We start from the raw sequence: 15,063 nt of genomic DNA, 5'->3' as shown, positions 1-15,063 counted from the left end.
GAACAGCATTTATCTGAAATACAAAGCTTCTGTAGCATTATACACTACCGTTCAAAAGTTTGGGGTCAGTAAGAATTTTTATTTTTATTTTTTTGACAAGAAATTAAAGAAATGAATACTTTTATTCAGCAAGGATGCATTAAATAAATCAAATGGCAGTAAAGACATTTATAATGTTACAAAAGATTAGATTTCAGATAAACACTGTTCTTTTGAACTTTCTATTCATCAAATAATCCTGAAAAAAAATATTGTACACAAATATTTTGTACAATTGTACACATTAAATGTTTCTTGAGCAGCAGATCAGCATATTAGAATGATTTCTGAAGGATCATGTGACACTGAAGACTGGAGTAACGATGCTGAAAATTCAGCTTTGCATCACAGGAACAAATTACTTTGTGAAATATATTCAAATAGAAAACAGTTATTTTAAATTGTAATAATATTTCACAATATTACTGTTTTTACTGTATTTTTAATTAAATAAATGTAGCCTTGGTGAGCAGACGAAACTTCTTTTAAAAACATTAAAAATCTTAGTGGTTCCAAACTTTTGGACTGTACTGTATTTTGATATAAAGGTACATCGAGTTCAAATGAGCAACTAATTCTGAAAACATCATGTACTCGGCAGGCGTCCAGTATCTAACCACAAACGTGTCAACGTGACCTGTCACACTGGAACACTTTGATTTTAAATATAAAAGAAGAATAACCATAAATGGTACAATAAAGAGTAAATACTTGAAAATATGATGAGGATTAATATGTGGAGTAGGAGTACATGAATATATGAAATCAAAAGCAATATTGATAAATCATAAGCCATAAATGATTAACATAAAATATGAATAAAATGCATGAATATGAATATTGACCATTTTGGATCCACAAGTATTATGAAATAACACTGACAGACAAATCGCTCGACATGGTGCAACTTGTTCAACTCAAGTCTGAACTAGAACTGAGCTCGTTCCAAACCATTATTATTATGTCACCACAATGGGGCAGGCTTTATCATACAAAACTATGATACCCATATATATATATATTATATTGCAGGTTGTGGTTGACTGTTGTTGCTGCTGGTGTTTGTCGTCTGTAGCTATGGCACAGTGACCGTGGGCGGTTTTGTTTACGTTTGGTGGATTTTGAACAGGTCTTGGGCTGGAGAACATCAGCTCTATCTTGCACAACCCACCAACAGAGCAACATCAAACACAATGAAATGACATTTCCGTGAATTATGGAAACCAGCAAGTACAGGAAGAAGAAATGGGAACTTATCATGGGACATGAGACCGTTTGTAAACTCGTACAGGACATGTTTGGTGAAATGCATCTGTTTCAGCCAATCATAACTGAAGAGCTTAAAGGATTATGAACGTGATTTTTGATGAATGCTCATCAATTCTGTCGCAATGTTTTCGAGAGGTATGCTAAACTTTTCTTTCTTATATTTTTTTCTGACATTTACCTTTTAGCCTAAATGTCTTATTGTAGGCTATTATATTCTAGATAGCATATCGTCAAGTAGCCTCCGAATTTACTTTCACTTTCAGCTGATTTCCGTTTATTCGCTTGTTGTTTTAAAACATGAATAAATATCAATGTCCGTATTAAATAAATAAATAAATAAATAAAAATAAAAATAAAATAAACTAAAATGTTTCTAAATGTTTCTTTAAAAAAAGACTTGAACTGGAGGAGGCGCAGGGAGGAGGACCGTTAGATAGGCGCGTGTCGCACAATTATAATATAGGCCTAATAGCCTGAGCATATTTTATTTATAAGTATTATATATATAAGTATTTTAGGCACGGCTCACACCGTTTTATTATGCAAATGGGTTTACAACGTTGAGTTTGGTTGAACTGGGTGAAAGTTCAGTGACATTTTCTTGTAGTGCAAGATTAGATTAAACATCTCATAGTAAAAGAAGTAGGCTACATAAAAGGTTTAGTGCACATTTTGCCATTTTTAAAGTTTAAAAATTAACATATAGCTACACTGTGAGAATCATCAACTGTATCTGGGCCTGTATTTTTTTTTTTAAACGTAGCCTATTTCATGCATGTATATACTGAAGAAAAAAAAAAGGCTTGTTGGTTTTATAATAAGGTTTAATTTGTTAACATCACTTGGTTAATATGAACTAACAATAACTCTACAGCATGTATTAGTCTAACTCAAAAGTAATTTCAACATTTACTAATAATGGACTGTTAACTAACATGAACAAACAATAAACAATTAGATTTTTATTACAGTTTTTCTCCATTGATTTGGCTCATTTCTTGAAACAGAAATTATATTCTCAAAACTCTAAGATCATTTGGCAAAACAGTTTTACAGTTCAGCACAACACTATAGCTCACTTGCAAAAGCTCATATCTCTCCCAAAACTGTTCACTCATGCTTCAAAACTACATTTCCTTTCCCATATAAATAGATAAAGATCCTTCTCAATTGCTTTGGCTCATTTCTTGAAACAAACTGGACATTCTCAACACTCTTGGTGCTTTTGCCAAAATAACGTGGATGGTTCGGCACAACACCATGGTTCACCTGCAAAAGCTCACACCTCTCCCAAAACAGTTCACTCATGTGTCAAAACTAAATTTCCTTCTCATTTAAACAGTCAGTGCCCCCAAAAATGCTTCGTCCTTTTGGCATTGCACAAGCACTGCAAGTCAAAATGTTTAGATGTTTTGTCACTATGGCAGAGGACCAGTGAAATATCCCACCTTTCAGTCTTAGCCCAGTCCTTCACTGACAATGGTTACTGTACTGTTTTTTGTCTAGCTAACAGAATACAATTGTGTATAAAACTGAAAAGAAAAAAAAAAAAAACACACATTGCACTCATACTGCCAAGGAAATTGTAATCATTATCATTCACACACATAAAGTAACTTCCATACATCAGAGTAAAAAGGAAATGTATACAGCATAATATACTGTAATATAAACACACAAACAAAAAACACTGAATATTAGGCTATATGCAGCCTACAGTGCTGTAGGCCTCATCGACACGACAGCCAGTGCCACAGTTTCCTCAAAATTATAATCACGATTATTAATTATGTTTATTCTATCAAAAAGAGTAATGTAATTATGGCTATTTTGCAAGTTCTTTACCAACCTACAATTCACCAAAAAGGCCTGTAGGTGGCACAACGACTTAACTTAACCAACTATGATAACTTCGTTAGATGGTAAATCAATACAAAACATGGTTTTGGTGAGCGCTTTGTAATATGTATTCACATTAGATTTTAAAGCAACAAAATTCATTTGCAATAAGACAAACCAGATTCAAATTGCCCGGCAAATTTGTAAAGCAAAGAACAATCATTTCTAGCTGATCAACATTATGAAAACTGGTGAAACCTTTAGGAACTTCAAAAGATAAAACAGCGAAACTCCTAATATTACTTCCAATATTTCCAAATTATGTTCATTTTCATAGAGCGGGCCAATATCGTGACGATTATTTAAAATCAATCCGGAGAAGCAGATATCGTTATCGTGATTAAAATACGATTAATCGTGCAGCCCTAATTTAATTTAATTTGACTTGACATTTGATATTCAACAGTATTCTTGACATTTATTCAACAGTGCTTTTGATCTGCCTGCATTGACACTATTCTTTAAAAGGAAAATTATATACCAATTATCAATGTAAAGCTGCTTTGACACAATCTGCATTGTAAAAAGCGCTATTTAAATAAGGGTGACTTGACTTGACTTGACTGTAAATAAAGCTGGAGTTTCACAACTAACAGTTCTTCACTGGTTGCTCGTTTCCTTCCAAAGCCATTATTCTCTACAATAGTGTAAAAAAAAGAAAACATCAAATCAATGTCATACACTACAGTTACAGACAATTACATAGGAATGTTCTATGTTCTCCACAAGTTCAGTACACTACTGGCCACTACTCCAGTGGTTCCAAACCTGGGGTACATGTAGCCCTATGCAGAGGTACTATGGGGGTATTTGACAGAAAGGTGAGGGGGGAAATCATCAATGACTAGACTTACTGAAATGTTACAGTAAAACCCACAGTATTAGATAGATTTACATGGGAGGCACTAATTGCAGCTCTTTGACCCTTTTTCTTATTGCATGTTATATTCTTCAAAATAATGATAATTGCATCATACAGTAAGCTGCTGTTTTTAGGCAAAATGTTGAATTCAGATAAATCAAATACTTTCATACCTGGATTACCTGGATACACAAATCAGGTAAAGTGGGTACTGAAGCCAAACAAGTTTGAGAACCACTGCTTAATTGTAAAAAGGTTATAATGATGGACAACCAGTAACTGACTTACATGTTACATGTTAGTCAAGTTGTAGTTTCACCTGACTGTCAGTTGCTGTAATAAATTTATCAAATGTTCCAAGGATTCATATATGGTATTCATGGCATTATGTTCTTGACTAATTTTGACAATTGAACAGACTATTGTGCACGTGATGACTCGTACAATGAAATGACGCTGACACGTTTTGGAGCGAACAACCATTAGACTGAGAATCAACAATCAGTTTAGATCAACAAGATCTATTCACTTGGAAATTGAGCTAAATGTAGGCTACCTGTACTTAATCATTTGCAAAGATGATTGAGACATGTACTTAGACATTTGCAATTTGATGAAATAAATGAGAAAATCAATTCTGTTGTGAACAATTGCCAAGTGGTTTGGAGGTTTATCCATGTTGTTTTGAGAAATTTCTGTTTCAAGAAATGAGCCAAACCAATGGAGAAAAAACTGTAAAAAAAAACAAAACAAAAAAAAACAACTGTAACTAACATTAACAAAGATTAACAAATGATTTAAATAAAGTTAGGGGATAAAATAGATGGCAATACAAAGATGGCGATATCTGAAATCCTTGTCCTTGTGGGGACATTTTTTGGTCCTTAAACATGAGGAAAACGGCTTATAAATTATACTAAGTGATTGAATGTGTTTACAACCTTGAGTTTGGTTGAACTGGGTGAAAGTTCAGTGACATTTTCTTGTAGTGCAATGATAATAGATTGGAATTTGGGACATGTAGATACTGAAAGAAAAATGGCTTGTTTTTACAATAAGGTTTGTTAACATCAGTTAACATGAACTAACAATAACTCTACAGCATGTATTAGTCTTAGTCAATAGCAATTTCAACATTTTCAACTGTTAACTAATATGAACAAACAATCAATTATATTTTTATTAACTAACCTTAACATAGATTAACAAATGCTTCAAATAAAGTTAAGGGACAAAATAGATGGCAAAACAAATATGGCAATATTTTTTGGTCCCTAAACATGAGGAAAAATGCTTATAAATCATACTAAGTTACTTTGAAAATGTAAAAATGCAGATTTTTGGGTCGTCTTAGTTTTTTGTTTGTTTGTTTTTGGTGGTGATTATCGTTGTGGCGAAGAGAGGAGATTACAAGTGTTCTTGATTGTTTAAAGGGGAAGGAGAGGCTTACACAGACTGCTATAAAATAGAAATGGCAGCCTGCTGTTATCTTTCCCAAGTATATGGTTAGTACGGGGTGGGGTAATCATGTAGTCAAGCGATCAGGTATCAGCCACAACAATGAGAGTCATAATCTGGCAGGAAGTCAAAATTCAGCACAACACCAGTGTCCTGAAAACAATGTGCTTCCAACACCTACAGTGCCCTCCACTAATATTGGCACCCTTAGTAAATATGAGCAAAGGTGGCTGTAAAAATAAATCTGCATTTTTTGTCCTTTTGATCTTTCATTAAAAAAAATAATAAAAAAAAAATAAAAACAATTTAAAATGGGTGAAAAAGCTCATAAATGTTTTTCTCTAGTTCATGTTGGCCACAATTATTGGCACCCAATTATTGCAACATTCTTTTCCCAAGATAACTGTAATGTAGCAGATGGGGCAACGGAGTTGGAGATCCACATGCAGGCTTTATTACAGGAGAGTGTAGTCGTACAGGCAGAGGTCAAACACCAGCAAACAGAAACAGGAAGGCAAGGCAAGAGAGTAGTCCAAACACAGGCTATGGTCAAGACAAGCAGCAAACGATCATAAACAAGGAAACAGTCCAGGGTCAAAAACACAGGAAAGGCAAGGCAAGGCAAGGCAAGGCAAGGCACAAGGAACACGGAGACAAGGTCAAAAACAAGGATAAACAATTCTCAGCAATGTGTGTGTGTTTGAGTGCAGCTTATAAAGGGTCACTGATGGGAAACATGTGTGAGTGCGTGATTGGTTCCCAGGTGAGGAATTGTGGGAAATGGAGTCCATATAATGAAAATATAGCACGGACCCAGGGCACATGTAACAATAACAGCTCAGAGTCTTCACCTATAATGCCTGATGAGTTTGGAGAACACCTGACAAGAGATCAGAGACCATTCCTTCATGCAGAATCTCTCCAGATCCTTCAGATTCCCAGCTCCATGTTGGTGCTTCTTCTCTTCAGTTCACTCCACTCATTTTCTTTAGGGTTCAAGTCAGAGGACTGGGAAGACCATGGCAGAAGCTTCATTTTGTGCTCAGTGACACATTTTTGTGTTTGTTTCAGATCATTGTCCATGGACAATCCAACCACGGCCCATTATTGATTTTTATCTGTTAGTATTTGATAGAATCCATGATGCCATGTATCTGAACAAGATGTCCAGGACCTCCAGCAGAAAAATAGGCCCACAGCATTAAAGATCCAGCAGCATATTTAACCGTGGGCATGGGGTACTTTTTATCCATGTGTGCACCAAACCCATCTGGTGGGTTTGCTGTCAAAAAGCTCTTGTTTTACTTTAATCTGACCATAGAAGCTTGTCCCTTTTGAAGTTTCAGTCATGCCTGACAACTGAATATACTGGAGATTGTTTCTGGATGAGAGCAGTGGATTTTTCTTGAAACCCTCCCGAACAACTTGTGGGGATGTAGGTGCTGTTTGGTAATTTTTTTAGGCTTTCTGAGACTCAAGACTCAACTAATCTCTGCAATTCTCCGGCTGTGATCCTTGGAGAGTCTTTGTCCTCTCAAACTGTCCTCCTCACCGAGCATTAGGATGATTTAGACACACTTCCTCTTCCAGGCAGATTTATAACATCTTTAGTAGATAACTTCTCAATTATTGCCCTGATGGTGGAAATGGGGATTTTCAGTGCTTTAGCTATTTTCTTACAGCCACTTTCTATTTTATGAAGCTCAACAATCTTTTTCTCACATCAGAACTATATTCTTTGTTTTTTCTCATTGTGATAAATGATTATGGGAATATGGCCTTTGTGTTTCCTCATGTTTATACTCCTGTGGAACAGGAAGTCATGGCTGGACAATTTCATGTTCATGATCACACTGGTGTGCAAAAAATGTAAATATGAATAGGAATATACTTCAAAGATATTTTACTCATAAGAATTTCTAGGGGTGCCAATAATTATGGCCAGCATGTTTTGGAGAAAAACATTTATTTCATAATGTGAGTTTCCCCACACTTTCAATTGTTTTACTTCGATAAAGGTTCGAATTTTGTGGATTTTTTTTAATTAATGATCAAAAGGATAAACAATGCAGATTTATTTTCACAGACACCTTTACTCATATTTAATAAGGGTGCCAATATTAGTGGAGGGCACTGTATATTTACATTGTTTTATGAGTGGTGGGTCTGACAAGTGGGTTTTTATCATTAACTAAAACTAAACTATTAAAACATTTCTGTTAATTGAAATAAAGCTAAAATAAAGCTGAAAAAATAAATAAATACAAAAACCTGAACTAAACAAAAAAATAGAAACGTAGCCTTGGTAATAAACTGAAATAATTTTAAGTTGAAGTATAAAAAAATATTGACTGGAAATCAATCAAACTAAAACTGAAATAAAAATAAATTACAGTTTGGATCCATTTCTCAATACGTGGGTTTTTCAAAACTCTTCACACAGGAGTTTCTTTTCAAAACTGTTAAACTTATTATATAAGTTTAATACAACACTGAATAAGGCAGCAATTTGCTACATTTCTACAGAAATAAAGGAAAAATATAGAGGGTACACATTTAGCATGGATCACGTCCCCTCAGCTGGACTGGGTGGCAAAAGAACCTTCTGCTTAACTGGATTTAATATGGAAAATGGGAAAATGCAAGAAAAACAAACTATTATCAATTTAAACTAAAGGCTAGACTCGATATTAGTGTTCCTTACTACGTAAAAAAAGATCCAGCGATATTGACATGCAGCCAGGAATCTTTTTCCTGACATTTATATGTGCCTGATTATGACGCCGGGGAAATACAAATACAGCAAATTTGGTTCTAAATGCTTTATAAAAATACAATATATGTATAAATACAATATATTTATTTAAAAACATACAATTATGGAAAATATAAGATGGTAAATATTTAATTGATGTGTTGTCAATGCAATATATATATATATATATATATATATATATATATATATATATACGGTACGATTTTACCTCAAAATTCAACATATTGACAAAATGATGAATGCATATCCACGTTTTGCCTCTTGTCCAGTTATTTCTGTGAATTGCAGAAATCCACTAGCTTCTCTTTTCTGTGGTTCCCGGCAGTCTGTAAAAATATATCTCTGATTTCATGTCAAATTTATTTGTACAGTCAATTGCAAAGCCTCTTCCCGTTTTAGATATGTCTTGTTTGTCTTTCGCATTCACGCTGAAAACCAATGCTGCAGCTCAGTCTTTTTGCCTCTCAGTGGGCGTAACCACAGTCTCTCCCTCTATTTCCTACCTGTTAGACAGGAAGGCCAAAGGTAAATATGACATTTATTAGATTGTTTTAAGTTCTCTTAAATTAAAAGTTGTTTTTTAAAGCCTAATAAAATGTTGAAATTGATAGCTTTTAGTTATACTGTAATGTTGACTGTCTATAATTAATTTTTAAATAAATCAACGTCATAGAGACATCAGTACCAGTATTAGTATCAGTGATGCCTTCATTCATAAAAAAAGATGCCATTAAACAAATATTTAAAATATACTGTCTTTAAGTTGTTTCCACATTCATTTGGAGAGTAACTGGGTAGTTATTACAATATAAAAATATTTAAATCTTCAGTGTTTTTAATCGTGATTAATTACAGAAACAAATGTGTGATTAATGAGTTTTTAAATCGATTGACAGCACTAAAATAAATATAATATAAATTATTTGTAATTCAAAGAAATCCATAAAACTGTAATTTAAACTAGAAAAGCAAAACTATAAAGGCAACTTTGAATATTGACTTTACAAAGCCTGGTTTTGAAAGAAAGTTTAAAAAGCCTCAAGTTTGAATGTTTTGACTTTTGTGAGATTTCATAGATGGAACAACAGTTTCTGACATTTGTGTTTTCTTTATTCTACAGGAACAAAAGGGCAGATGGATAAATGCACATTTAAAACATTTCTTTTTTTATCATGTACTATCATTATTTTTTTCACACTTATTTTGGCATACACAAACAATTATCCTCGTTACCATTATATGGCTCCATTCTATAATATGCCAAAAATCCCAGAGAATTTAAATTCAATAACGCCCATCAAAGACTCGGAGCATTTCATGGTGTCTGCGTTTATTGACCACAGACTGGACGGGGTCATTCGAGTCATCAGCATAATCAAGAGAAACAGTCTTCAGCAACTTTACTGTGTTTACTGCAATCCCACCAAGATGATTACTGGATATGACTGCAGAACTGTTCAGGCAGATGTCCAGATACACAGCGACCATTTTGGCTTCCCATTTCATGTGTCAGATGTGATTTGTAAAGGCAAGCACACGCAAAATGCAACACGTGTCCTCATATCTACTAAAGATTCAGACAACAGTAATAATAATATGGACTATCTGCCAATAAAAAATCGTGTCATAACAAATACTTTCAAGTTTAACTTCACCATTTGCATCTCCAACGTCTTTGGCAACTACAACAATGTACTGCAGTTTGCTCAAACTATGGAGATGTACAAGCTTCTGGGTGTACAGCACATTGTCATCTATAACACTAGTTGTGGACCAGACCTGGAAAAGCTTTTAAAACATTATGAAACAGAGGGAATACTGGAGATTGTTTCATGGCCCATCGACAAGTTTCTGAGCCCGTCTCCGGGCTGGAACTTCCAGGAATTCAAGGGCGATCTCCATTATTACGGTCAGTTAGTAACACTCAACGAGTGCATTTACAGACACATGTACCAATCCAGGTACGTTCTCCTGAATGATATTGATGAGATCATCATGCCGTACAAACACACCAATTTACCATCTCTTATGAAGGATCTCCAGTCTGCTCAGCCCAATGTAGGGGTGTTCCTCATAGAGAACCACATATTCCCCAAAACACAGTTTGAGGACAGTGGGAAGTTCAAACGAGCAGAATGGCATAATATTCCTGGTGTCAATATCATGGAGCACATTTACCGAGAACCTGATCGAAAGAACGTTTACAATCCCACCAAGATGATTGTCGATCCAAGGAAGGTGCAGCAAACCTCAGTACATTCCACTTTGAAAGACTTCGGTGGTTCTTACCATGTACCATTTGATGTATGTAGGATTGTACATGTGAGAGTCCCACTGCAGGGACATCTTACCAAAGACCAACTGTTTGTAGACAAAAGAGTCTGGGACTTTGAGAAAGAACTGAACCCAAACGTTGACCAGGCACTGAGTTTTTCAGGTTTGTTAAGGCCTTAACAGTTTATTATAATTACACAAATGTGAGAAATTTAAAATGTATGCCAGTTGAGAAATATAATCTCAGCCTGATGAAGGCCAAAGTAAAGTTAAAAAGGTAAAGCTTTTTTTTTCACTGTACAGCTGATGTGCTGATTGTCTCGCATATGTCCCTTTCATTTTCTTACTTCATTAAATACATTTCCTGTTAACTTCCTCTTTCCTTTTGAAGTTAAAATTACTGTAAATTTATATTGGCAATTGTAAATGATAAATTATTATTAATTTTGCATTATTTTATGTTCTTGATGATAACTGTAATATTGTTTTAATACTTTGTATTTCTGTTACATGCAATATGTGTCAATTATCATTTGTGTATTTGTGCATTGTGTGTCATTCAAATGTGCACATATAATAGGCATGAAGTTTGAACAATAATGGTGCTTTAAAATTTCACAAATATGCAACTCTGTGTGAGCGTGTGTTAAATGAGTGCATCCAACTCTCTCTTCCTCCTCCTCTTCTATTGGCAGGTTTAAATCTGCTCCGGTGGTCTAGTCTGAATAAATGACAGTCACATATTGCATGCTACATAAAGGCAGACACAAGTAGCTATTGCACAGTGCTTAGATGATCTATGAATGCACCAACTGTCTCTCAATATGAAATAATTCACTACATTGCAGAATCTACAGATGTAATCTGGTTCTGATCTACCAAAGCAACTATAAGTCAGCTCTTCATATTAATCCACATCACAAACATCACTCTGCATTAACATTTATTATGCACAGTCTTAGAAATCCATAATTATGTCTTTTTTCAGGCATTTTTAATAACTTTAAGAAACTTGACAAGATACAATTTCAATTTCTATGTTTGGTGGTTGTGGCAAGCAGGGCGGGGCCGAGAGCCGCGGGAACGGAATGAGGCCGGTGGCGTGAGTCCCACAGATGAACGGCCACTTAAGGCCTAGAGCTCACATCTGCAAAAGCAACAAAATAAATAGTAAAATAGGCGCTATGTTTATATATGAGTTACATATTTGAGGTCTAAATAATGAAAAACTCTTTAAAATCGAGTGCAGCGTTAGTTCAGTCAGGCCACGTAAGCATAGTGCCGCGACCATCTGACGCAGTCAGCTGTCAAATCGCTCCAATCATTACCATTCTCCTATTAGACATGGGTCATATATACGTGGCATTGCCGCTCGGTAAGTATGCTCAAACTGCTCGCAACCCTCCCTCCCTCCCCATTATAAGCATGAGCATGTTACTGTGCACCTTCTGGTTGTCGCCTTCTTTTGTTTCAGATCACTAAGGCTTTCAAGTCCCGGCTGGCATGGACCTCACTGCTGAGAGACACTCATCCTCATAACCAAGCTACACTATAGACGTCCCTCTGCCATATCTACATGATACATGTTCGCTTTTAAAGACATTACTAGTGTCTTAATTGTCTATGTATTTCCAAGCTGATGGTTCCGGGGGGTTAATGTTAAAGCTCTTGTATGTTCAATTAATTTTGGAGCAAGAACCCCCAGGAACCATACCGCTAAAGGTAATTGTGTTCAATAAACTCAAGTAACTTGCCAAAGTGGTCCTGTCTGAACTACATTTTGTGACATAACAACAGTAGTATTTATAAAAAGTATGATACATTTGCTCAACTGCCATGACAGTCGCCGCAAGCTGAGTGATACTAACATTGAAACGGTACCAGTGCTGATACTGGGAGAATATTGCATAGCTTTCAGCCAATCAGATTCGAGAACCGGAAAGAACTGTTGTGTGTATATATATATATATATATATATATATATATATATATATATATATATATATATACACACACAACCCAAATTCCAGAAATGTTGGGACGTTTTTAAAATTTGAATAAAATGAAAACTAAAAGACTTTCAAATCACATGGGCCAATATTTTATTCACAATAGAACATAGATAACATAACAAATGTTTAAAGGGAGAAATTTTACACTTTTATCCACTAAATTAGCTCATTTCAAATTTGATGCCTGCTACAGGTCTCAAAATATTTGGGACGGGAGCTTGTTTACCATGGTGTAGCATCTCTACACCTCCCACTTCCACATCTGTAACCAGGGTTCCCAAAGCCATACCTTGTTTCAGTATGAGTGGATCATCTGCTACAATAATGACTCTCCCATTATCAACCTTACACACATAATTTTGTCATAATATTGGCCACTAGAAAATCTACAATCAAGACAAGGTTATCAAACTGGCATTGTTGCCTGCCACCTCCAATAAAATTTCCATCAACCCTCATAGTCTAATAACTCAGACCCACCCCCCGTGGGTTCCTGCCAAGAATTCTGAGATACAATGGAAACCTGTGCACCTGTATCAACAAGGAGCCTTTACCCTCTTCCCTCTAGTTTCTCTGTACATATGGACAGTCTCTCCTGTCTATTACAGCCACATTCCCAACACACCACTGCCCTACTCAAGTTCTTCCCCTCCATTTCCCCTACGGTCCACTCCTCCCTGTGCCACCTGTATATTTTGTACAGTAACCTATAGAGTTTTATCCTCCTGCCTTAAACCCTCTACAACCTCCAATAAGGTGTGAAATTGGGGGTCAGGCAAAGACCCAGCAATCAAACCCCGGACTATAGCATCTACATGGGAAGAACTTTGATCGAATTCCATTAGAAGCTCAAGTTCAGCAGCTGCATTAATGGCCTGCTCAAGTTAATGCTTTACCAACTAAACGCCTCAAAACATTGCCAAATTCTCTGGCTGTTTCACTAGGGAAACATTTTAGTGATGTAACGTTTACACAATACCATTCATCACTGTCACAAGGTTGTAAACATTTGGTCATAACAGCTTTTAAACTTGGACAATTAGCTTTATCATTTAGGGTCAGTCCACTATATATATATATCTCTTGCCTTGCCTGATAACAATAAGGACATAAACTTTAGTTTTAATGTTTAACTATTCACTTCAGCTGTCATCTCAAACTGTTCAGACCAATCTGCCCATTCCCAGTCTGCCCCTGTAAAAGTTTCTGGCATAAAAACAGGGTGCTGAAACTGGCCAGTTTGAGAAGACATTGTCATTTGAATTGTATTATTAGATACTGGTGACGGTTCATCAGACTCCATGATTCAACAATAAAAAAGAAAAAAAAAAAAAAAATCCCACCGCTGCCACCAGTGTAATGATTGTTTCGTTCTTTCCCACTTTTGAACACTGGGTCATATGGTCTATACCAATTGAACCACTCTGCTGCCACCACCTTTGTTTAACCTGGTCAGGTCCGGGAAAGGATTTTGAGTAACCACAACAGAAATATTGATAAAAGAATATTATTATATTAACACATTAATTGATTAAAACTCTGGTAAGGCAGCGATACAATAAACAGCAGTATATATATATATATATATATATATATATATATATATATATATATATACACACTGCCAAACCTCCGTTCATAAAATACTATTTGTCACTGCGAGTATCACTAAATTTCAACACACGTTCTAGATGTAAAACAACAAATGTGAATGCCACATGTACACTTTTACCCTCCCCTTCCCACATAAACAAACCCACCCAAAAATACAAAAAAAACCCCAAAAAAACAACTGTCATACGCCTCATTCTCTGTATATAGGGGCTGCTACAACTGCAGCTTCCTCTATTCCTGTCTCTACATTGAAGGCCATGGGGTGATGGTCTTCAGCCACTTATGAACGTTGGGTGTTTCGTTAGTGGTACATTGGCAGCGGTGGCCAATCGGGGACATTTGTCGATCCTGAACGGTGGACATCAGAGGTGTTTATTATCAGTTAGAATCACTCACTGCTCAAAACATGTTGTTTTTGCTTTAACAACAGAAATAGGATTCATTGCAGTATGGACAGTAGTGATGGGGCTCCGATGCTCCGAAACAGTTTTCAAAGCATCATCACACTGTACCGATGCTTGTATAGAAATAACAATACCATGTGACCATGTTTGAAGCTCCGAACGTCATGCAGTATCAGAAGGTCGGGGCATGGTTTGGGGAGAAAAAAAGCCACTTCATGACCCTACCTGATGCATAAAAGGGAAATGCATTTAATCATGTTTTTGAACAGAACATAAGGGTTAACCGCTCACCAAAAATAATTTTTCGACTACTCGCATCAATTATTAATTATGATCATTCTTGTATGTTATAATTTGATCAATATGTGAATCCGTTGACCAGGCTACATGTCACGAGTTGTGGTCTCGTTGATACAAATTAATTAGATGAGATTAGATCAGATTAGATTGATTGAT

At 35.6% G+C, this 15,063-nt stretch overlaps 1 protein-coding gene across 2 annotated transcripts; it reads left to right on the top strand.

Moving 5' to 3' along the window:
* Positions 1 to 1,053: 1,053 nt before the first annotated feature.
* LOC125254226 lies at positions 1,054 to 11,206 on the top strand. 2 transcript variants are annotated; one of them, XM_048168746.1, is made up of 2 exons: positions 1,054 to 1,443; positions 9,424 to 11,206. In XM_048168746.1, exons 1-2 carry the CDS (start codon positions 1,410 to 1,412, stop codon positions 10,755 to 10,757), a joined length of 1,368 nt encoding a protein of 455 aa, XP_048024703.1. In that variant the 5' UTR covers positions 1,054 to 1,409; the 3' UTR covers positions 10,758 to 11,206. The 2 variants fall into 2 exon arrangements, with proteins under 2 accessions (XP_048024703.1, XP_048024702.1); XM_048168745.1 differs by lacking the exon at positions 1,054 to 1,443 and adding an exon at positions 8,566 to 8,828.
* The last annotated feature ends 3,857 nt before the right edge of the window (positions 11,207 to 15,063 follow it).

Source organism: Megalobrama amblycephala, linkage group LG19 (genome assembly GCF_018812025.1).
Source record: "Megalobrama amblycephala isolate DHTTF-2021 linkage group LG19, ASM1881202v1, whole genome shotgun sequence".
NCBI classification, from domain to species: domain Eukaryota; kingdom Metazoa; phylum Chordata; class Actinopteri; order Cypriniformes; family Xenocyprididae; genus Megalobrama; species Megalobrama amblycephala.
The sequence above is the reverse complement of the archived record's forward strand: the minus strand, read 5'-3'. Positions and strand labels throughout refer to the sequence as shown.